General features: G+C 38.2%; 3 protein-coding genes and 1 non-coding gene across 6 annotated transcripts in view; 1 reads left to right on the top strand and 3 right to left on the bottom strand.

Moving 5' to 3' along the window:
- Positions 1 to 3174, bottom strand: part of LOC103695976 (kinesin-like protein KIN-UA) — a 37868-nt gene extending 34694 nt beyond the window's left edge. For 2 of the 3 annotated variants that reach the window (XM_008777438.4, XM_017840342.3), the window contains exon 1: positions 1995 to 3170. In XM_008777438.4, coding sequence (XP_008775660.1) covers positions 1995 to 2157 — 163 coding nt within the window. In that variant the 5' untranslated portion in view covers positions 2158 to 3170. Of the gene's footprint in view, positions 1 to 1994 lie in introns of all 3 variants that reach the window. The other variant, XR_003383237.2, reaches the window with a different exon arrangement.
- Positions 3175 to 7671: 4497 nt separating this feature from the next.
- On the top strand, positions 7672 to 8010 carry LOC113461154 (putative ripening-related protein 1). Its single transcript, XM_039126985.1, has one exon. The coding sequence runs from the start codon at positions 7672 to 7674 to the stop codon at positions 8008 to 8010; it is 339 nt and encodes a 112-aa protein (XP_038982913.1).
- Positions 8011 to 9333: 1323 nt separating this feature from the next.
- LOC103695977 (lactoylglutathione lyase) lies at positions 9334 to 15253 on the bottom strand. Its single transcript, XM_008777440.4, has 8 exons — positions 15096 to 15253; positions 14879 to 15010; positions 14607 to 14668; positions 12682 to 12742; positions 12520 to 12599; positions 12293 to 12363; positions 12026 to 12115; positions 9334 to 9618 (listed from the first exon to the last, which is right to left on the bottom strand). Exons 1-8 carry the CDS (start codon positions 15204 to 15206, stop codon positions 9518 to 9520), a joined length of 708 nt encoding a protein of 235 aa, XP_008775662.1. The 5' UTR covers positions 15207 to 15253; the 3' UTR covers positions 9334 to 9517.
- Positions 15254 to 20685: 5432 nt separating this feature from the next.
- On the bottom strand, positions 20686 to 20794 carry LOC120110954. Its single transcript, XR_005512074.1, has one exon. It is a non-coding gene; the product is annotated as a small nucleolar RNA R71 (small nucleolar RNA).
- Between the last annotated feature and the right edge of the window lie 4174 nt (positions 20795 to 24968).

The raw sequence follows: 24968 nt of genomic DNA, 5'->3' as shown, positions 1-24968 counted from the left end.
GCAGAGCCCTATCTGCAGCCACAGGTTTCCAAATCGAGCACAATGACAAACATTGAATGATCTACCTCCACTATTCCTTCAACTTCATCACTTGAGCATATTCCTTGCATTTCCCTCAAGTAATCTTGGTTCTTTATATCTTTAATTTCATATTTCATGAACAATGAATATCATTTTTGAATACTAAGGCCAATCTTCTGTTAACCTGATTTAACTATATATATTCTGATTCTATCCTACTTTTTTTAGTTGCCAAGTCTAGTTTTAAGTATCTCTTCTTGCTTTTCATGAAAGAACTTTTTCTATAAGGTCATACACTCGGTAGAGTGGTAACTTAAGGAAGTTGTATCATCAACAGACCATTTTCATGTAGTCAATCTTTCAAGTTCTTTTTATTTGCATTTGCCTGTAAGGGGGGCATTAGTTTTGAGAGAGCCACATTTCCTTACTAGTTCTTTAGATGCTGTCCATCTAGCACCGCCTAACTTGCTATTGTTTTCAGTTGTTTGACCCTTGAAAATCCTTATCAGCTGTTTGCGAGATCCTTTTCATTTTGCTCCCCACTTTGGTCTGGGTGTCTCTTTTCGGAACTTTTGTTTTCCTATAAATAGATTTGAGCATTACTTTTTCAGAGAAAATGGTCTTGCTGGATTCATGTCCCTCGTGAGTTTGTTCTGTAGTTGGTCTATACATGTCTAGGGTTGCAAATGAACAGCTCGGGCTCAGTACAATCAAGCTCATTCAATAGGAAAAGCCAAAGCTCAAACATCATATAAAGCTTAACTCATAAACTAGCCATGCCTAAACATTGCAAAATGAATAGAAGTTTGAGCTTGGACTGCTCACAAGCTCATTCGAGCTTGCTCAATTAACAAAAGACAAGCTTGAACAGACATTGACCAGATTGGCTCAAGGTTGACTCGTGTTCGAGCAAACCTTTCATATAATTAGCCAATTCTGAGCAGCCTTGTGCTTGGTCGGCTCAGGTTGTTTGCACCTCTACACATACCATACTTCCATCTCGACTCAACTCCCCATTTTTAGGATTTCTTTGCCTAATGCATCATCCATTTACTTGCTGCCTACAGTGCTGTGGCTCTGGTCCGTGCTTTCTGTGAATGTATATCCTCTTTAGTAAAAATTTGCTTCGTTCAAATCATTCGATGTTTTCTTTTCCTGGATTCTCAGTGTCAAAAGTCTTACTTATGTTTTGGTTGCTTGATGCTTGGACTTTTTTATTGCATGATTGAGCAATAACTTGCAGCTTGAGTGTTGTTAATACATTAGATCTCTTCATCAATTGCATTGCTGTTAGCATCTCACAGCACATAATAACACTTGCTTCATGAATCTTCTCTAACCGTGTTCTATTAAGCACCTTTCTTTATGCTTGACATTCTTCTTATCCGTATTCTTTTTCCTTCTCTTCCTCTTCTTAAACCCCTACATTTTTGCCTTTTCTCTTTATTTCTCAGCACTCTTCTTTTCTGTTTCTTTTCCTTTCTATCCTTCTTCCTCTTCTTCCTCTTTCCTGAACTTCTGTTTTTTCTGATTCACAGCCTTAGACGTCATAAAGCTGCTTAGGAATCAGAAAAGCTCACCACAAATCGACCCACTTGTTGCTTCTACAGCCTATCTAAACCTTCTTCTGCCCGCACCATTGGCCAGAGATAGCTCCTAAGCTCCTGTTCTTTATTACAATTTATAGCACCCGGCCCCCACATAGAACATCAAATTAGAACTACAAAGCATACAAAGAAGAAAAATATATGAACGATCACGTACTCAGAGTCCCTCCCCAATCACCGGCGAAGCCAAGATTCCATCTTGGCCGAAGATTCATAGCAGGTTATACCTACTACCATAAAAAAGTTAACTTTTTCCACAAGCATGAGGCGGATAGGACCATCAAAGTTAACCAAAGAACTCGATAAGACAGAGAAACTAAAGTCCAGAAAGCATTTGAAAGTAAGAGAGGGATTCCAAGAGAGAACCAGCATTCTGATCATCGATGGAGGCTCGGAGGCTCCCGGCAGCGACGGAACGCTTGGTCGAGGCGGGCTTGGTGCGGATCGAGGCGTTCGCAACGCTGCCCCTGGCCGTGGGGATCTGACGCTCGGAACGCAGCGACGACCGGTGGTGGTTGGTGGAGGCCATTGATCAGAACCCTAGAAGGGGGCGGAGAGAGATCTCGCCTTCTCGAATTCCTTGAGTTGGGGACTGGAAGGGAGATTGAGATGGTATTGCGAAGGTCGACGGAGCGTTTTGTCTCTGAATCTAATTGGCATTTCAATGCCGGTCTGGGCGTCGCGCCGGCACGATCAGCGCCGTCGTCCCACCACTCGATCGAGTTATTTATTCTGGTGATGAAAATTTCTGAGAGTAGACGCGTTCCCGCTTGCTGGCCGCGGAAGGCGACTCGGGCGGCAAGAGAGAGGGTGGAGAGTGCGTTTTAAAAAAATGGAGAAATCTGGACCGTTTGTTTGGTATTTGTGGTTCCTCAATCTGCACCCTGATATGTTCTCGGTTTGGGAATTTTGTAAAGACGATGGAGAGACAAATATTATCATGCCCAATCTCCAATAACTTGGGTATGATGAGTTGGATTTTAGGACATCAAGCAAGGAAAAAATTATCGCATTCAGGCTACAATAATTTGGGCTACAATAATTATGAAGATATGAGACGTAAGAAGAGAGAAAACTATAACACCGAGAGGATAGGAGATCGGGTTAGGTCATTTATGTGAAAATGTTTCAAGAGGGCACGAGACTATTCAATCATGGCAAGAGGGTCGAGATCTAGGTTAGTTTAACATACAGAGAAGAAAAGGAAGAAGAAGACAGCACCTAGAGGGTAACAATTGAGTTAGATCTTTCGTAGAAATGAAGGTCTTTCACACATGAGATTGTTCAATTAGAGCAAATAAGTCGAGATTTGGGTTAGTTTAATATGTAGAAAAGAGAAGGAAGAAGAAGACATAGTTGTCGTTGCCATAGGGTTGTTCTTTTTTCTCTTCTTGTCATTCTTGGCGATCTTGGCTTCACCCATTGCAAGGAGCGGTCAAGGATAAGGATGGTTTTAGGAGAACTAGCGTCGAAGAAGATGTTGAACTAGATTGAAGAAGCGGAGGAGGGATGAAGGAGATCTGGTAAATAATAGGGTTAGAGAAGAGGGAATAGAGAGGGTGAAAGGAGCAAAATATTGTCACAGCAATCATGGGAGCACGAACTGTAACAGCTTTAGGGCCCATTCTTTGGAGGGTAAAAAATTTATTCAAAAATCTATATTTTTCAGGATAAGTATTTTTTAGCAACCTTTAAATAGAAAATAATTTACCCATATTCTTTTATGCACTGAAATATGGCTCTAGAATCTAATACCCGTGTTCTTTCGCGTTACTACTTTTTTAGGTAAGTCACTTAGATCAATCCATATTTCACATAATACCATTTATTATATAAATATTATATTATATTATGCTAATATAATGTAATACATTATATGTATATAATGTAATATATCATAGTATAAATGTAATATAATATAGATTATATATTATGATATATTATATTATATTATATTATATTAAAAATATAATATGCAATATTATATATTATATTATGATAATATGTTATGATATATTATAATGTAATATGTGATAATCCATAATATAATTATATATTATAATCTTATTTATATTATTATTATTATTATAAGAATAGGGGTATTTTAGAAATAAATTAGAAAATATATTTTTTTAGCTGATGGAAAAAATGACTTACCCACTTTTTGGATGGGTAAGACTTTATTCCCATTTTATAGGTAAATGCTACCCTTAAAAAAATAATTTACCTACCTAAGGAAGCATGAGAATATGGATAAGTTGATCAATGAAAAAGTTGATCAATTTTTTTAGGATTTTTGTATGAATACCCTTCCAAAATTTATATTTGCATGTATACCTTCGTAAAACTCTGTTATTGTACAAATGCCCATAATATAACGCTTGTTCTAACGGAGTTAAGAAAAATCATATTTATATTAATTAAAAATAAAATAAAATTTTAAAATTATGCTATTATTCCTATCTTTTTTTTCTGCCATCGGAATCGTGATCTATTTGCATGTCTACCCATTAAGGGTATTTTAGTCATTTTAATTTGAAACCTTTAATTTTTTAACGTCGTTAGATAGCATGGGTATATATGCAAAAACAAAAATAAAAAAAGGGTAGAATGACAAACCAAGTGTTTTACAAGGGTATACTTGCAAATATGAATTTTGGAAGGGTATTTATGCAAAATTCGATATTTGGGAGGATATTCATGCAAAAAACCCATTTCTTTATGATATTTACCTGCCAAAGAACAGACCTTTAGTGGTCTTTGAGGAGGTAACCGAGGAAGTGAGGATAAGCAGCATAAAAAAAATTATTAATATTACAATCAAACAAATGCAACTTGTTGTAGGATGTAGGTTGTATCCTTCGCATGACTTCGTTTGCGTGCTCCACTATCTAATTAGCTTACTCACCTTTGAGATTCGATGAGCTTAATGACGGGCAAAGTAGATGGAAAATATTTGTTAGTTCATATGCGACCTATCCTTTCATGCCAATTTCGATTTCCTTTCGATTTTTATCCCACACCAACTTCCTGGAGTACTCCTCCATCCTCTCATCCAAATTTGCCTCTCCGTCTTCTTTCACCTCCACCCATCATCCTGTTGTCCCCAAGGTTCTCTCCATCTTCTTTCCTCTCCATCCATTTTGCTCATCAATCCATCCCTTCTACCCAAGCAAGATGAAGAGAGAGAAGTCGCCATCTTCTCTGCTCATTGGACCTCAACTTCGTCTAGGGATGCCTTTGTCTTCCTCCTCATTTTGGCTGCATGAGCCATAAAGCAACGCCTTAGACATCATGCAAGCCCTAAGATGAACAAAAATCAAATGACTCCACAATTAATCAATTAATCCAAATAAATAAATTCGTCAAATCTAAATAATCAAACTGGTTCAGTTACAAGATCTTTAAATGTTTATCGGATATCAGAAAATAAACTAACTCATAACTTTTATGCTCGAACTCCATGCCCAATCCATCCAAAATTATGTGTCTTGCAACTCTCAAAGGAAAGAAAAGAGGTGATGTGAGCTTTATGTCCCAGTAAGAATCTCTATATATCCACACCAACACAATAATATAAGTTTAAAAATAGCAAAAAATCATCACACGCATCATGAAATCACAAACCGACTAACAGAAATGCTAAAATAAATAGTATACATATGTACATCAAATATCAATAGAAATCCAACTACTCAAGAGTGATAAATCATACGGTATGTCTTGCAAATTTTCATTAGTGTTTTCAAGCATCTTTTCATTTTATTCCTTTTTAATCCGATCTGGATCGAGGATCATTTATTTTTCAACTTTGGGCCAAATTTCGATTGCGTTTTTCGTCCGTGATGGGGCAAATCCATAGGTGTCATGTTTTCCACCCATGATGGAGCAATCGATAGTCACATTTTCCAGCCTATGACAGGACAATCAACGATAATGAGATCAGCCTAAAGTTCAAGTTCACATTCACACATTAATTCTTTTACTTTCCGCTTTAGACTAACCACGATCACTTTTTCCGCCCGTGACGGGGCAACCAATAAGTATCACATTTCCAGCTTGCGACGAAACAATCGATAAACACCACATTTTCAGCTTGTGACAAAGCAACCAATAAGTATCACAATTTCAGCCTGTGACGGGGCAACCGATAAGTGTCATATTTTTCAAAAATGACAAAGCAATCAATAGTACATGGTTAGTCTAGAGCACCAGATCTATTAGTCTAATTATATAAATATAAGTTATACTTATATATGCATCCATCATATTATCAATCACAAGCATACATGGTCAAAACATGATTTAATCTAGAAACCATCATAAAAAAATTCTGGCATCTTTGTTATCTTAATCATTAGCATATCATATATATATATACACACACACACAAAATATCTATAAACATACAAGCGAGTGTACAAAGATTCTTACCTCTTTGCTACAATACAGACAGACTAATCATCTGCCCACACCATGGTCTACGAACCGAGGTGTGTAGAACCCTGCTCAACATTTTTTTGGCCTAGAAGATTGTTCTCCTACAGAACTAAATCAACATAAAAAAATTATCTAAGGAATCTGACAACTCAGAGCCCTCTACTGGTCCACTAAAAGGCTTGCCATCATGTAGTAACCCAGGACTACCCTCTACATCCCTTTAACCAATTTTTTTTGGATCAAGCTAGAGAGAAAATACCAAGATAGAGAGAGAAAAGAGGAAGAAAGAGAGAAATAAGAACAAAGAGAAAGAGAGGAGAGAGAAAACAAGATAACAGAGATAACCATGAGGCGCTCTCTCTCTCTTTTCTTCTTCTCAAATAGAGGAGAGTGCTCGATGGTAGCAATTGCTCATGGTCGGTGAGGGGAAGGCATGGGAGGAGTTTCGAGGGTTCATCTGGTGCTACCTCCAAAAGGAGTCTCGAGAGCCGTGGCCAATAGCGGAGCTCCTCGGCCACCCTCGCGTCACTTATTGGGACCGGTCCAAGGCCGGCCACAACGCTCATGGAGTTGCTTGCTGAAATAGTCGAGTTGTGACTCGCCTTGCCGGAGGCGAGGTTTTTGGTTTATTTTGTCTAGTGTACATAGTTGGCTTCCAATGTGGAGGTGTCTACTTGTGAGGTGATATGGAGTTGTTGTCTAAGATGGACTTTTTTTTTTTTTTAAGGAAGAGAAAATATGACAACCTTCCATATGGAGGAAGGAAAACATTGCAGTTTTAGGAAATAAAAGAAGAATATTTACAATTCCATATAAAATGCAGGAATGTATTTTTTTATTTAGCCTAAAATTTACGTCAAGTATTCCAAGTTGAGTAGCATTATCTTTATCTTCCGGCCGCACATTCAAGCTCCTCTATGGCTCGCGTCCCTAGCTCGGCAGAGTCCTTAGTCTTCCACAATCCCAAAGATGCAACATGAGGACTCCACATTAAACCTCCTACATAAGGGAGGGTAACAAATCATTTGCAAATAATATCTAGCTCTCACAAAGAGCCTATTCAAGTTGGACCAGATCAAATCTTAACTCACTACCCAAATAGGCTGGCTTCTGCCCAAAATAATATATTTAAAAGCGTGGCGTTTTTATCATCACTCCAATAAAACAAATAGAAAGAAGTGCCGTGAGGATGCAGTCGAGCAGGATGAATGGCCGCCGTGTGGTTACAGTTTCCAGCGGCTGATGACAAACGTATGCTCTCATTCCATACAAAAACTTCAGCATACAACCAAACTATAAATACATACCCATTCTGAACTCCAGGAGCATACCAAAGCAAAATCTAAGTATTCGAAGCAAGTAGAGATCAAGATGGCCAGAGTGAGATTGCCGGCTACTGTCATGTTGCTATTGCTAGTAGCAGTCCCAGGCTTTTGTCTCGCAACCTCGCACCGAACGATCGGAGCCTGCCATGCAAGCGGATACTTGCGAGGCAAGAGCGGCCACTTGCAACACCGAGAACGACTCCGATTGCTGCAAGGCCGGAGAGATGTACCCTCAGTACCATTGCTCCCCTCCGATCACAGGCAGCACACACGCAACCATGACCATCAACAGTTTTGCCAAGGGTGGCGATGGTGGAGGCCCATCCGAGTGCGATAACAGCTACCATAGCGATGATGAAATGGTAGTAGCGTTATCCACCGGTTGGTACAATGGAGGAAGCCGTTGCCTGAAAAACATTAGAATCGAAGCTAACGGGAAGTCCGTCCTAGCCAAAGTGGTTGATGAGTGTGATTCTGTTAATGGCTGCGATGCCGACCACGACTTCCAACCACCATGTCCTAACAATATTGTTGATGCTTCTCCAGCAGTGTGGAAGGCATTGGACGTACCTAAGTCACAAGTAGGGGACTATGCCATCACATGGTCTGATGACTGATCAACTTTAAGACATGATACAACTTTGATATGGACTCTGTCTGTGAACGAGTGTTAATCAAGTAATATGTAACTACAATATCCTCTATTCAAGCTTGAATATGTATACCGTGCCAGCTCTTGTTTCTACTAGTCTGTCTGTTTGTCCAATCTCTCTCCTTCTCTCTCTCTCTCTCTCTCTCTCTCTCTCTCTGGTTTCTTGTTTAATGTTAAACTCTGTTTAGAATGAAACATTTGACTCAGATTAATTTGGAATTATGCCCTTGTTAAACAAAAAGCAAGTTGAAATTTTTATCACCTTTTTTACTCTGTTTCAGATGAACTGCAGGACCTTTATGCCCGTACTTTGTGCTTAAAATTAACATGAAAGCGTTATTAAATGTTTATCTGAAAACTCACAGGTACTGAGTTAAAGTGTACGAGGTAGTTGTTATATGTCAAATTACAACAAATAAATTCATTATTGATGGTGACATGATATCTAATATTTTCCCTGATCTTTCTGCATTCTCATTTTCCTTTTGGTTGAAATTTATCAGCCATGAAATAAAATCTGACAATTTTTGCCCTAGGGTTGGACCAAATATGATGGCATTGAGTATAGGAACTCAGAAGCAAGGAGCACAATATGATGGAATTGGGACCAGACCACTTCTAAACCATGCTACTGCTCCTATTTCTGCCATTGATTACCGGTGCCGCTTCTAGTTCCAAACAACAGCAATTTATCATTCTTTGCCTGACTTATCAGATTTTAATTCAGAATGTTATCAGTCTGTCATTAAGGTCATAGCAAGATAACACAAATATTTGTCACTCTAAACATTTAATGGCATGAGGCTTTTCATTTATAGCAATGCCATGCAACTCATCATTATCCCATGAAGGAACAAAGGAAAATAAAGAGAAAATTGTCAGAGGCAAAGGTAAATATATCCAAGTCCAAGCGTTCATGACCTAAATGACCATAAAGAAAGCAGAATTATGATTTCTTTTTAAAATTTCAAAAATCACAAAAATCTTCCTCTGACATTCTCTAAGGCTGATGAGCAAGGCCAACTAAGATTGTTGAACAGACCTCTTGCAGTTTCACCAACAGTTGACCGATCTCAACCCACTTCAGAGAACGCCATATTGGAATAATGGACAAAACAAAGGGATTTACTGTTGCTACAGATCTCCGAGAGCCTAACCCCAACTGAGTGCCAGCAGTAATTATTCCATCAACTCTATCTCTATATATCTATTTCTAAAGTAGTAATCTTAACTTGATAACTCTGATTATTAGGACTGTGAATAGGCATTCACATCATGGATTTGTCTGTTTGGTGCACCACAAACATGTAACATTGCAATATGGATATAAATGTGCCAATCGTAGCAGTAGCTCATAGCATATGTCAAGATACTTGCTGCTGCTTACATCAGAAGATACTGTTCATTTATTATTAATTATCGTCCTATGCCAAGAATTATAAAAAGTAAAGGTTACTTGCATAAGCTCTTTCTCAGGACCCAGCAGCAGCCACATTCCCAATTGTTTTTAGGTCAAAAATTTCAACCCAGTAACCATCAGGGTCTTTAATGAAGGCAATACCTTTCATTTTTCCTGCATGTGAAACATATGAATGCATAGATCATATACCATTAGTTTCTAATAATGTTGAAAATTGAGTATATAAGCACATACATAGAGTCGGACTAGACAGTTTTTGTTAAATCTTCAAAAAAAGATTTATCGATTAAAAAACAATAATAAACCATCAAAATTGAAATTCAAACACCTAAAGATGATCTACACTGCAAGAAATTCCTAGAAACCAAATTTATGTATTCCGGTGGTCTCTGACCTAAGCATCAAGTGGATGCAAATTGAATGGTTTTAACAGCATGATACTTTGTATTACCATGAACTAATCATCAAAATTTAGTTATTTTAAAACTCTGTATTTTAAAAGGTATAGATCATGATCAATGAAACGGAATTTCACTTTATGAGCCTTTTCATATATTTTAGAACACCAGTACAATTCATACTATTTATTTTTGTTCCTATTTGATGCATAGATTAGAAACCATTAAAATATATGAATTTTAGTTTCTAGATATTTTTTATAGTATAGATCATCTTCAACTATTTGGATCTTTAATTTAGATGACCCATTGTTGATTTTGAGATTAGTATATTCTTTGTCAAAATTTTACATAAAGTGTGTATTCTAACTTAGTCTAACTTATATACAATTAGTCGGATTAGTAACATGGTTATGCTAGGAACAAGATAACATGCTGACACATAATTGTACGCAGAACGAACAGCTTAAGTGAAACAAAGAAACAGTAGCTGACACTGGTAATTAAATAAGTTGGTGCTTGAGAAAGCGATGCTAGCAATTCTTGACTAACATAAATTTTTTTTTTTTGCCACGGAAAAGAAAGAATTAGCTCATGTTTAGAGTGAGATGAAATTATTAGTGCTTTGAAGGGGGAGAATGTAAATAGCTATGACACCTATTCAATCATGTAATGAAATGAAAGATAAAACTAAAGCATGCAGAGGTTCAATATGAACAGTAGCAGATACAAGTTTAAAGCTAACATTTGATAGGTGATTTAGATAATAATTATTCATTGATGAAACTAGAATGGTGTATGGATAAAAGATAACGATGCAATGATCTAAAGCTCTGTTAAACAAAGAATGGTGAATACGGAATGTATCTGAGAAATAAATATGAGGCTACAGTCCAAAAGGTACTAATCTTTTAAGGGGCACCACATGGAAATTATGCAACAAATATATACACCAGAGACTAAAGGAAAATATAGTAAGATACATAAAATGCAAATACTGCTTTCTCAAATACAATATTAGGCAAAATGACTGTCCAGGCACATCCAATTAGCATCACATAGATAAGAAGGATACATATTAGAATTATATCATATGATAAGGCATAAGAATTGCAAATAACTAGGGATAACATGATCAAGAATTGAATAAATTGGTAGCAGGGCATGAAAACAAGAGGAGCACGAATTTTTCTTGGGGTATTAGTAGAACAGAGAAGAAGATTAGAAAAACACAGATGGTAGATATGATTTTAGGAAGGCTGACATGAACAAGGCAGGTTCTCATAAATAGCAGAAGATTCGCAAGTCTCTGAAGTTGGGACACATTTGCTGATTATTACAACAATTATGGTTAGATGGACAACTCAAAATGATACGAGAATTCTGTGGTTTGCAACACAAAACGACTAGAACACTCACTTAAGTTAATGTCTAGCCAATAAAAAGGAGACAACTTGTTTACTCAACAATACTAGAATGCAGGATTGGGGGCTGTGGTTATAATGAGCAAGGTTTAGCCCTAAGAAAACTAGTTTAGATTTCCAGTTCAAGGTACAATAACCATCAGAAGGCTCAGAAGGCTTAGTCCAGAGAAATCTCAGCCAGCATCCCATCAAGTAAATGGCAAGATGATCATGAAATGGCTACCTTTTCAAGATCAAATGACCAATCTCTTCCTGTCTTTGGATTTAAAAAAAAGAAAAAAAAAAGGAGCTACTCTGGCAAGTAATGTCATGGTCCCTGTCAGATGTCATCAGATAATGCCAACTGCATCAGACCCACCCAAGATAGCTAGAATAATCTAAGCAATAACCTAATCAGCAGACACATGATAATTGTGATATTAAATCCAAATTGCTAAGCCTCAACATTATAATTAGAATCAGTTCCTCTAATTAATACTAGTAAATAAAGAATAAAATCAACTCTCTCTTTCTTGATCTATCATGTTGGATGTTAGTTATTTATCAATATACATATGCTCCAACCCTCAGCTCCAGAAACCAATCTTATCACTCATGTCATTGAATATCTGTAATGAATTCATTTACTGCCACCGCAATTCAATGAATGTTTCTATCCACAATTTATGCAGATAAACTTGTAATATTAATAGGCAAAGTAATAGAACCTCTAATTTTTTTGTGCAAAGAAAGACTCACCATCATCAGGTTTCTTCACAAACTCCACTCCTAGACGTTCAAATCGCTCGCATGCCTTGTATGTGTCATCAACTGTGATGCCTATATGCCCTATTTGCAGCAAAAGAATTGTAAACATGTAAATAACAATCAAACATAATTTATAGCATCAGGCATCTTAGTTTCCATCCAACTTATTTTCAGCAACTAGGGAGCATGTTTAGTGCCCATGCTTCAAGGCATTGACATCACATTTAAAATTTACATCCAGTTCTTAAAATTGCATACCAAAGCCACGAGGTTCTGAATTTCCATTATGATAACCTTTAAAGTCAGCATCATTCTCTGTGCCCCAGTTGCTAAAAATTCAACAAAGAAGAGGTTAGCAGGAAAGATGATGCATTTTGATATATGCATGCATAAGAACAATATCCAATAAAGAAGGCAAGCAAACAACAGACATTTTTTTCTGATAATCTAAATGTCAGAGGATTAGAGGCAGATATCTTTCTCACTGTGTAAGCTCAAGTGTAGCCTTCTGACCAAATGTCCACACAGTTCGTTCAATCGGATCAGCTGGGGCTGATGCAGGATTCTGCACAGAGAAGGGAAGTGAGTATCTGGTGGATTATCAATCATATATTTCTTTCCAGCAAATAATAAGTAAACAATTTTACCTCATAACCCAGAAAGTACAAGCTGAACTTCATTTCTGGGAAATCCAACCTCTTTAATAACCTGATGTTTGTCTCTAGATTATTATTGCATATAAATTAATGGTAGTAACAAAATAATAAAGCATAGATGACAATAGAAAACAGCACTAGAAATCCTAGATGTTGTGAAATGCATATTGCTTTTAACTACTGAGAAATGGTACTGAACTGTGATGCCAAAAAAGAAAAAAGAAACATATCCCAAATTCATCATCATATTCTTTTGAGAAGAATAGTGGGACCACCACCTATCAAAATCCGCAATGAGTGGCCACCAACAATCGGATCCAAGTCCCACTGGCTTTCAGCATTATATAGAACAGCTTTGAACGGCACTCTTTGCCTGGCGTGAGACTTTTCTGCACTTCACCTTTAGAAGGTTGTTTGGGTTTGGAGTGGTGATGACAGTAATGTTGACCAGATTCACTCAGCTATGAGTTAATGATCGATAATTTGGTGTAAATCAAAGCTCAGATCCAATAGAACAAGCCTCAAACAAAATCCATCATTCACCCTAACCTAAGCCAAGACATTCAGTGAACAGATCAGTTCTAACTCTAGTCTCAAGATGCAAATATAATTTAGCTTTGGTCTCAGTCAAGATGGACTGAAAGCAGCCCCAAGGAAATCCTGGCATAGCCCTACAATCTATCATCTCATATTCTTCTTATTTTGAGGAGTGATGCTAATATCAATAAAAAATAAAAAGAAGATGTAATCTGTCTCAGCATTTAGATGGATATGTAAATCAATTAATCGCTGATACACATGCTAATAAATAAAAAAAAGATATAAAGAATGGAGGTAACGATGGAAGAAATAACAATGATCTGTGATTAATTAACTCCATTTAGGACTTCAGTAAATTTATTTCAATATTTTAGTATAAGTTAAGCTTAGCAATATCAATGAACTTATCCTCTTCTACAACCTAAAATGTGTTAGCATCGTTCTGCTCATGCATTACATCATATGGAGAAGTGGTTTTTCTCATGTTTGTGCTTATCAAATTTTTCATGCATCCAATGTGAACTATGATTTTATAATTTTGATTTTCTTCATTTCTTTTTATCATGACCTTTTTTAAAAACAATTTAACCACTTAAAAAATTCCAACTATCTAGCTGATTTTACCATTAGTGTCTCTCTCTCATGATTCAACACACTTTTGTCTCTTATCCATTTAAAGCCCCAAAAGATGATTTAAATGTTTCAAAGGGAAGTAGGGCCTTTTATCAGTCATTTAAATACTCTCACAACATCACAATGATTATGAGCATCTCAGCATTTTCATTTTATGCCCCTGTATGTACACCTCCTTTGTTATGACAAAGCATTTCCTTCTCACAACAAATATACATCTGCAAAACATCGACAATCTAGACATCCCTAAGAGTCGCAACAAATTGCACTCAACACATTTCAAAAGTCAGACAGGAAGGATATCATCGTGCGGTCCTCCAACTATAAGTGGTTCATAACATCAGTGCTAGTCATGGTCGACCAGCTAATACATCAAATAATGGATGAACCAAAACCATTACCCCTGTAAATCATTCACATACTAATAAAACAACTCTTCAACAGCTTCAGAATCACTATAGACCAATCTACCGCTGGTCCAACATAGGCTGCAGGAGGCTGATATGGCTTACTGTCGTCCATGGCTTCTTGTCTTTAGACAAGGAGCTTTTTTAACTGAAAGACTGGATTCCGTCCAGCTTGTTAGAACAGTAAGCAGGCTAGTGTTACTAAAGCCATCAAACAATACACTGATTGCCCATAAAACTAAATACGAGAATCTCCCCCCCGCTACTCTTGCTCTCTTCATATCACATTTCAAATCATTGACCATAAGAAAATCGGAACAAATAAAAAGAACTTACGACATTCCCAGCACGCGAGAGTAGAAGTCAAGACTAACTTTTGGATCTTTAACTCGAAACATCTGCAAAACCAAAATCAACACCAAATGACACTGTCGTTAGAAAGAACGGTTGAATAAATAAACATATAAAATTCCAAAATCCAAATTCCGAAACCTTGAAACAACCGTGTCCTTTATTCTATCCAAAAACGATTAAAATTTACAAGACTTATCACCAAAGAGGAAAATTTCGAACGACGAGTATCTGCACAGAAGCTGAAATGGGCTTACGGTTTGCTGCAAGAAGTATCCCTTGGTGGCCTCTTCCGGCTCCGATTGGAGGCCTGGGTTGTTCGAAGGGGACTCCTTGGGTTCCGACGCGGTGGCCATCGAACGAGAAAACGACCGGAAACGATTAAATCTCTGCATATCCAGTGCCGATATCTTAGATCGGAGTAGGAGATAGAGAGATTGCAAAGAATTGAAAAGAAATGAGAGACAGAAAGACCTCGATTGGGGTCGGGAGCGAGATGGGCGTTGCTGGTATCGAAGGGAATTTGGTAGAGAAACGGAGGAAGAGAGAGGAGAGAAGGGGCGAGAGGCGCAAAGCGGAAGTCATGGCAGGGGATGAGGCGTTAATATATTATCCATTGCCTGATGCAATTGATGATTTCACGCTAATAAAAATATCACCTATACCGCTATGCGCCGGTTCCCCGCCGCCCCACCCCCACCGCCCTTATTATTATTTTTTTTATCTCGATACAACAAACAGTGATAACGTGGATGCATCCAAAAAAAAATAAAAGAAAATAAAGAGAAGGTTGTAAAGACTCCTAGCTATAATATATTCAGGCATCATATATATGAAGCAACCTAATTAGCAGCTTCATTCATCTCACGATAAACATAGATGATCTGGGAGGCCATGCAGTTCCTCAGTAACAGCGAGTGATCATCACCAACCCTGGTATGGTTCTGGATCCACCCGATTATAATCGTCGAATCTCCTTTCGACTGAACTCGATCCATCCCCAAGGTGAGCTACACATAGTAATACTCTCCCAAGTGGTTCTGAGCTTGGCTCCACGAACATAAGTATCATAGAGTTGACTACCTCCAGCTGCAACTAATATGAAATCGGCATCTCTGATCACAAATCCAGCCCCTCTTCTTCTCTCATCGTTAGATACACTACTATCAAAGTTCGCATTAAGAACGCTAGGGGATGAGGCCTCCCAGGAGATGAATATCGTTCGAGATGCTCCAAGAGTGAATAGGAAGCCCAGATGTCCCTCACAAACCCAGATCCTCCGAATGTCCGCACTTGAGAGAACTCATCTACATGGAGAAGCACCCTATCCACCACTGCCTGAGGTTTTGTCTCCATCCCTCAAAAATCCTAAAGTTCTTATCCAGCCAAATATGATAAGTAATATAAGCAGAATTGACACCCCTAATATCAGTGACAGGTCTCATCAAGGAGCCTATCGAGTAATCAAGAAAGACTGCAACCGAGGTCGAAGACTATAGAAAATACTAGTTGGCTCTGGCCAGCTACCCCACGTATACGTCTTTGATAGATAATCTCACGCTCTTATAAATATCACCTATATTCCTTTTAAGTAAAGTGCAAATGTGTTTGGTCGGACTGGGTCATAAGTGATCCTAACCCAACCTAGTTTTTTATTCGGGTCCTAATGGTAAACCTAGACCCAACCTAATAGAAGATCGGGTCGGATTCATGGCTAAAATTTTTGACCCTACGGATAATTCAGGTCAATTCAGGTCCATGTATAACCTGGTCCCAACCCAAAAAATTCGGATTCGGATCGGATCCAAGTCAGGTCCGCTTTGAATCCATATACTCATCATTCTTTGTATTTAGTTTTTTTTGCAATGAGTGAAAACTATATAAAGTAGGTTATGCAGGACCGCACAAGTGAAAGTGCCAAGCATACAGGATTGATGCCATTACAAACTAACCTAATAATGATAGGCTCAACCTTGTTAGCTTAAAAAAAAAAATTTCTGTTCATACATGCAATATATTTTTTTGTGTAAAAAGAATTGCATTATGCTAATCCTTTTTATTCAGTAGTGATATCTCTTGAATTTGTTAGAATGTATCTATTACTATTTTTTATAAACATACTATTAGAAAAGCATGCATGAGCCAAGATGAGGAATATAGTTTTGATAATGAAACATGACAAAGTTCAACAGCTGCAAAGGATTTATCATAAATATGATTCATCTTTCACTTGGAAAAATTATACTCTATTTTGCCTTTTATTAGCTGGAACTTCCTTCTTAGGAGAACAATGTTCCCATTTAATGCAACCAACGTAAGCCATAATGTAAAATTCATGTCATTCGACAGTACACAAAAGACAGACTCTTTTATTCTCCTCGTTCTCAAACATAAGAAATTAGAGGAATAGAGAGTTAGAGATCCTTAACTACCCTTGCGGATCCAACATTCTATTGGGTTTGGGTCAGGTCTTGTCAAGTCGTAGGATAGAAACCCAACATTGCTTCAAAAATCAAATAGGTTGGGTCGAGTCGGGTCAGAAATTTGTAAAACTAGACCTGACCCAAAAAATAAAACAAATCCAATTTTAGAACACGATCTGGCCCCATGAGTCATTTAAATCGGGTTGGATCGGGTCTAAATGGACCAGGTCAGCTTAGATCAGGTCACGGGTCAACCCGATTGATGGGGACATCAGAGCCCTTCATCCAGATGATCCTGAGCCCCCGGATTGAGTCAGACCCGGATTTGGTCCATTATTTTTCCACTCGGGAGGAGTTGATGGGGACATCAGCTAGGCCATCATTTTATTTGCATATTTATTTTATTTTTATTTTTGGGCTTATTTGCATTTTAGGGCTTATTTGTGTTATTTATGGGCTTATTGATGAGAGCACAAAAGTGCGATCTAAGTACCAATTAACTTAGCCTAATGCTAGCAAAATAATGATAAATAATAGATGTTAACATTTGCATGATTAATATTTTATCCTTAGCACTTATTATAATTTTTAACATTATTTTATATAAATTTATCTAAAAAGGATGCATCCTCCCAACTGCAGAACAGAGTCTATGACTTTTCTTTCGCGCACCCAAGCGACTCCCCAAATTCCGCAATGCAACTCAAGCTTCCAGCCATCCGTGAGCCAGGATCTGTGATCTGATCTCCCGCACCCAATCCTAGCATCCTGATTCCATCCGCACCAGTGATCAGCTCCCTTCCCGTCTTGACCGCATTCTCAACCTCCCAGTCCCAGCGTCCGCTTCATCCACGGCGTTCGGTCCTCTTCTCCCAGCAATCCCGTCTTGACCGCGATCACCTCCCAAGCATCCGCGGAGCACCCGTATCAAGCCTCCAGATCCCGTGCGAGCCTCTCATGAAGCGTCTCCAGTGATCCTCACGCGCAGCCCCAGCGTCCGCCTCCTCCATTCACGCGTCCAGCTCTCAGCGTGATTCTCCCATGTTCATGATCCCAGCGTCTGTGGCGATCCTCCATCGCGTCCATTCTCAGCACCGGATCCAGCCGCGATTACCTCTCAGCCCCATTTATCCCGATCGTCCAAGCTCCAGCTCCCGCGATCACCGCCCAGGGTTTCCAGCATCCGCAATCAGCTCCTCCACAGCCATCCGCGCCCATTTTCCGGCGAGCAATAGGGCTCTCACGAACTATATAAGGATCTCTCTCGGCTGGGAGGAGGGTAGAGGCTCATTTGGGGAGAAGAAGAGGAAGAACAGAGGAGGCGGGGGCTGCTGCGGTTGAAGGAAGGGAACAGAGGAGGCGGCTGCGGGGTTGAAGGAAAAAGAGAAAGAAGGAAACAGGGCATCCCCTGTTTTCCGAAAAAAAAGAAAAGAAAAAAAAAAGAGAGAGATGTTAATGCTTGTAATGGGAGGCTAATTTCTTTTGGCAAAGGGTGATGGATGAACCTTTGTCATGTTGCTTTCATCAAGTATACTCTAAACTTGTATTCTAATCGTTTAATATCCATTGGTATGTTTTTGATTCTTGCATTAGTATCTATGAGATAGATCTTGTATGGTTTATATATATTGATGCATGGATTGTTTTGATGCTTGATTTGTCGTAGACGTAACCGGCACGATAAATACTTGGATGTTGAATTCATGCTCTCAGATTGTATACTCCATGATTAGAATTACTCTATCATATTAATCCTTAATCAAGAATCGCCGAGTTTATTTATTGAAAGTAATATTGTCAAGGAAAATTCCGGATCCCTAGCCTTCTCTATATCATTGAACTTTATTTATTGATCTATTATTCTTTGCTTTTAATTTTTGAAAATCAAATAAAAATTATATTTAAAAATTACACTAATAATCCATAGATCGTTCCATGAGGAATCGACCTCGAACTTCCGAGTTATACTACTTGTGCGATTCTCCTGCACTTGGGAGAACAATTTTTCAAACGCACCAAGTTTTTTGGCGCTATTGCCGAAAAACGGCTGAGTTATTAGTATAATTTTAGATTTAATTTTTACCTTAGTAGTTAGTATTTTTCTTTCAAAAAAAAAAATTTAATCTTTACTACTATTTTTTTTATTCCCAGCATAGTCTGCATCAACCTCTGATATCATAAATATTAGCCGTCTGATTGGACCCAAATTTGGTCAGCTGGTGCAAGACAGATTATTCGATAATCTGAACGATCTGATTGACATTAGATTAATATAAAACCCTGCTGATTTCTGTTTTGAATTTTCTGTGTTTAAATTTTTAGAATCAAAATTTTATTGTTATTATATCTCATTAACCCTTGTTGCAAATTAAAAATTGAAAAGAAAAAAAAGAGGAAAAACCTAAAATTTTAAATTTTAAATTTTAAATTTCAGAATTCAAATTTCAAATTCAACTCATAAAATTTAAAAAAAAATAAATAATTTGCTTGATCACATATTCAATGAAATTTAATGTCATGTCATAAAACATTAAAAAAAAACTCTTGATTGTTGCATATAGTATAAGGCATCAGCATAAAATATTCTAAGGGCTGGACCCATTAAAAAAGATAAGGTCGGGATTTCATCACTCGTCCTTAGCCCAAAAATCACCTCAGTGCATAAATATCCTAAGCTTAACTAAAATCAACTAGACGTTGGCCCCTAAGGACATTCGAGCTCAATAGGACAAAGACCACCGAAAGTTGCATCAATTTCGCTCTATGGCCCAGTCGATGTCTAGGCAAGCTTTGTCCCTTTAAGGGAGACAGTCTCTGTTCGAAGAAAGTGGGTTTTAAGTGGGACCCTTGCTAAACGCATCGTGACCCCTCCACTTACCTGGGAGTTTACCTGGTCGACTAGGTTTCTAAACCGGATTGGAGGCTTAGGTGTCCTCTTCAAACCAGTTAGGAGCTGTCTAGAAATTTAAGAAAAACATTAGAAATTAAGGTGTAATGTTTTGATGCATGCTTGATTGTGAATAGATTTTTGTTTTTCTGTATTAGATTGTCCTTTTAGATATCTTTAGGTAGCACTTATATTTAAAAAAAAAAAGAAAAAAAAGAGAGGGAAATATTTTGTATGTTAAAGTGGAATAGGGACGACACCGGTCGATTAAGTCGTACAACTTTAGATCATCCCTTAGGACATATCTCTGAAATTCCTTCGCAGTATCTCATACCTTGTGAGATGGCTAATTTAAATGAAGATGCGGGGAGTCACCACAATCGAGAACGAGAACCCCATGTTATGACTCTAAGACAATACCTACAATCGGCTAGGACTAGTCAGCCTTCATGCATAATTTTTTCTGATAATGTAGGACATTTTGACATCAAACCAGGGGTAATCCAATTGCTGCACAAGTTTCATGGGTTAGAGTCCGAAAGTCCGTATCTTCATTTAAAGGATTTTCAAGAATTGAGCATTACATTTAGAGTGCCAAACGTCACCGAGGATGTCCTCAAGTTGATATTGTTCCCTTTCTCTCTAAAGGATAAGGCCAAAACATGGCTAAACTCCTTGCGACCTAGATCAATAAGAACTTGGCAAGATATGCAGAGAGAATTTTTAAAGAAGTTCTCTCCCACACAAAGGACCAACTTTTTGAAAAGACATATCAACAATTTCCAACAAAAAGATAATGAAATATTTTATGAAAGTTGGGAAAGATTTAAAGACCTTCTTCTCTCATGCCCTCATCACGGGTTCGAAACCTGGAGAACTATTAGCTTCTTTTATGAAGGTTTATCTCCATAGTTGAAACAGTTTGTAGAGACCATGTGCAATAGTAGATTTTTAGAAAAACAACCTGATGAGGCATGGGAATATTTGGATTTGCTTGCTGAGATTGCCCAACTTTGGGATAATGGGGATAGAAACACCAAGTCTTTACCTAAGCCTACTAGCTCTGTACAGGGAGGCCTTTACAACCTCAGAACTGAGGATGATCTTCATGCTAAAATGGCAGCCCTCACTAGGAAGGTAGAAGAAATTGAGCTTAGGAAGGTTGAGCCTGTCAAGACTATAGAGCTTAGAAATGAGTGTTGTGGTATCTGCGATATGTCGGGTCATACCACTACAGATTGCCCCACCATACCGGCATTCAAAGAAGTCTTGCACGATCAAGCAAATGCTATGAACTCCTACCAAAAGCCTTATAACGATCCATACTCGAATACCTATAACCCTAGTTGGAAGAATTATCCAAATTTTAGGTAGAGAAACGATCATCCTCAACAGTCAGACCATTCAGCTCCTCCACCTGCACATCCTACTTTTGCATCACCACCCTCCCAAAAGCCGAATATCGAGGATACCTTGCAATCTATACAAACTTTTCTACAAGGTCAAGCTAATATCAATGCTCAAAATGCTCGAAATTTTGAAGATATAAGGAACCAATTGTCAATGTTGACTACCATCCTAAATACCCAAGAGAAGGGTAAGCTTCCAGCTCAACCCCAACCTAACCCACAAATGCACGGTAGTAATAATACGGCTCCTTCTAGTTCGCATACAGAACATGCAAAGAGCACATGACTTTGCGTAATAGGAAAGTCATTGATCAGACCGCCCCATTGAGACCGCAGGTCACTTCTAATTCTGATGCTCCTAAAGTCGATGAAAGGGACAAAGAAGAAGTTGAGGTCCCAACTTCTACCAAGAAAGTTGAATGTCCTTTTCCTCCACCTTTTCCACAACGGTTAAAGCCGTTGCAAAAGCTCGAACCTAATTCTGAAATTCTTGAGCTTTTTAAACAAGTAAAGATCAACATACCTCTACTTGATGCAATCAAACAAGTACCCTCATATGCCAAATTTTTGAAGGACTTGTGTACTGTTAAGCGCCGATTAAATGTTAAGAAGAAGGCATTTTTAACTGAAAATATGAGTGCTATTTTGCAGCATAACATTCTTCCTAAATATAAAGATCCAGGTTGCCCAACCATCTCATGCATCATAGGCGACTTTAGGATAGAGCGAGCATTGTTAGATTTAGGAGCGAGTGTGAATTTGTTGCCATATTTTGTATATGAGCAACTTGGTTTAGGTGAGTTGAAGCCAACCTCAGCACTTTGCAATTAGCTGACAGGTCAATTAAAATTCCAAGAGAGATTATCGAGGATGTATTAGTCCAAGTAGACAAGTTTTACTTTTCTGTCGATTTTATCGTATTGAACACACATCCGGCTTCGAACTCACAGTCTCAGATTCCGGTCATTTTAGGACGTCCATTCCTTGCAACTTCTAATGCATTGTTTAATTGTAGGAATGGCGTCATGAAGCTTTCTTTTGGTAACATGACCTTAGAACTAAATATTTTTAATGTATGTAAACAACCCAATGATTCCGAAGAGAGTAAGGAGGTTGATTGGGTTGAAACCATTGCAGAAGAATATTTGTTAGCTAAAGCAATTAACGACCCATCTGATGATAGCTTAATTGATTGGTGTCCTAATGGAACCAATGATGGTGATTTGTCAGTCACACCTATTGTGGATAATTTGGATATTAAGATGGTCACTAGGTGGAGACAAAAAGTAGGAAAATTTGAGAAGTTGCCACCTCGAGAAACAAAGATAGTACCATCCCATGAGCAAGTGCCTAAGCTCGAGTTAAAACTTTTACCGAAGGAACTCAAGTATGCCTTTCTTGGACCCGAGGATACTTACCCTATAATCATCTCGTCTAATCTTAATCATGACTAAGAAAGAAAATTACTTGGTGTTCTAAAAAATCATAAAGGAGCCTTAGGATAGTCTATTGCCGACTTGAAGGGAATAGCCCCTTAATTTGCATGCACTGAATATATTTGGAGGACAATGCCAAAACCACAAGGCAAATGCAACGAAGGTTAAATCCTACGATGAGAGATGTGGTTAAGGCAGAAGTCCTCAAGTTGCTTGACGTGGGTATTATTTACCCAATTTTCGACAGCAAGTGGGTAAGCCCTACTCAAGTCGTTCCTAAAAAATCAGGTTTGACGGTAGTAGAAAATGAACAAGGTGAACTAGTTCCAACTCGTGTCCCGATGAGTTGGCACATGTGTGTTGACTACCGAAAGCTGAATTTGGTCACACGAAAGGATCACTTTTCTCTACCCTTTCTAGACCAAGTGTTGGAGAGAGTTGCAGGGCATGATTTCTATTGTTTTCTCGATGACTATTCGGGATATTATCAAATTGAAATTTTACCAGAAGATCAAGAGAAGACTACCTTCACTTGTCCTTTTGGCACATTTGCTTTTCGACGAATGCCATTTGGGTTGTGTAATGCACCTGCAACATTCTAAAGATGCATGCTCAGTATTTTTGAAGACATGAACGAAAAATTTTTAGAAGTGTTCATGGACGACTTCTCCATTTTTGGCAACTCATTTGATGATTGCCTGTCACATTTACAAGCAGTCTTAGCTCGATGTATAGAAAAGAATTTGATACTGAATTGGGAGAAATGTCATTTCATGGTGCCAAAGGGAATTGTCCTAGGACATATTGTTTCATCGAAAGGCATGAAAGTAGATAGAGCTAAGATCGATTTAATTGCTAAGCTACCTGCACCCAAGACGGTTAGAGATGTTAGATCATTTTTGGGTCACGCCGGATTTTATAGGAGGTTCATCAAGGACTTTAGTATCATAGCTCGACCATTATGTAACCTCCTATCCCTTGATACACCATTCAATTGGACTGAAACCTGTCAGGAGGCATTCGAAAAGTTGAAGTCTATGCTTAGCACTGCACCCATCGTGCAGCCACCTGATTGGTCATTACCTTTTGAGATCATGTGCGATGCTAGTGACTATGCGATAGGAGCTGTCCTAGGACAACGCAAGGATAATAAGCCATATGTCATTTACTATGCAAGCAAAACCTTAAACGATGCTCAAATGAATTACACCACCACCGAGAAGGAATTGCTTGCAGTAGTATTTGCCTTAGATAAATTTCGCTCTTATATCCTTGGTGCTCCTATTGTTATCTTCACGGACCATGCAGCACTAAAATATTTGTTGGATAAGAAAGAGGCCAAACCACGCGTAATACGATGGATACTTCTACTCCAAGAATTTGACATCACTATCAAAGATAAAAAAGGAGTAGAAAATGTGGTTGCTGACCATTTATCACGATTAGTTTTTAATGATTCGGTACCACAGTTTTCCATCAAGGACTCATTCTCCGAACAGCAGTTGTTTGCACTTTCTACTATGCCATGGTATGCTGATATTGTAAACTTTCTTGTCACGAACCGGATTCCGGAGCATTGGGGGTCGACAGATAGAAAAATTTTCTTACGCGAAGTAAAGAATTATTACCATGACGAACCCTATTTATTTAAATATTGCAATGACCAAATTTTTAGACGATGCATACCGGATCATGATATACAAAGCGTACTTTCTTTCTGTCACACTGATGCTTGTGGTGGACACTTTGCTTCTAAGAAAACCGCCGCAAAGGTCTTGCAATGTGGTTTCTATTGGCCTACTATGTTCAAAGATGCCCACGAGTTCTGCAGGACATGTGATCCATGTCAACGTATTGGAAGTCTAACTCGTAGGCAAATGATGCCTCTTCAACCCATTACTATTATTGAAATTTTCGATTGTTGGGGCATCGATTTTATGGGCCCATTTCCACCGTCTTTTGGATATGAGTACATTTTAGTCGGTGTCGAGTATGTGTCCAAATGGGTAGAAGCTGTCGCTTGTAGGACCAATGATCACAAACCTGTCCTGAAGTTTGTAAAAGAGAATATTTTTTCACGATTTGGAATGCCTAAGGTTATAATTAGTGACGGTGGAAAACACTAGTAATAAGCCTTTCGAGACCTTATTGAAAAAGTATGGTGTCACCCACAGAGTTGCTACCCCATATCA

The sequence above is a fragment of the Phoenix dactylifera genome, chromosome 5, assembly GCF_009389715.1.
Source record: "Phoenix dactylifera cultivar Barhee BC4 chromosome 5, palm_55x_up_171113_PBpolish2nd_filt_p, whole genome shotgun sequence".
NCBI classification, from domain to species: domain Eukaryota; kingdom Viridiplantae; phylum Streptophyta; class Magnoliopsida; order Arecales; family Arecaceae; genus Phoenix; species Phoenix dactylifera.
Note: the sequence above shows the minus strand (reverse complement) of the source record. Positions and strands in the feature narration are given on the sequence as shown.

Excerpts from the sequence above, each read along its gene's own strand:
- LOC103695977 (XM_008777440.4), bottom strand. The coding sequence starts at position 15,206 with ATGACTTCCGCTTTGCGCCTCTCGCCCCTTCTCTCCTCTCTCTTCCTC. Across the intron at positions 14,669-14,878 it reads GATACTTCTTGCAGCAAACC|ATGTTTCGAGTTAAAGATCC; the intron begins GTAAGCCCATTT and ends TTGGTTTTGCAG. Across the intron at positions 12,743-14,606 it reads TCTCGCGTGCTGGGAATGTC|GTTATTAAAGAGGTTGGATT; the intron begins GTAAGTTCTTTT and ends GACAAACATCAG.
- LOC113461154 (XM_039126985.1), top strand. The coding sequence starts at position 7,672 with ATGACCATCAACAGTTTTGCCAAGGGTGGCGATGGTGGAGGCCCATCC.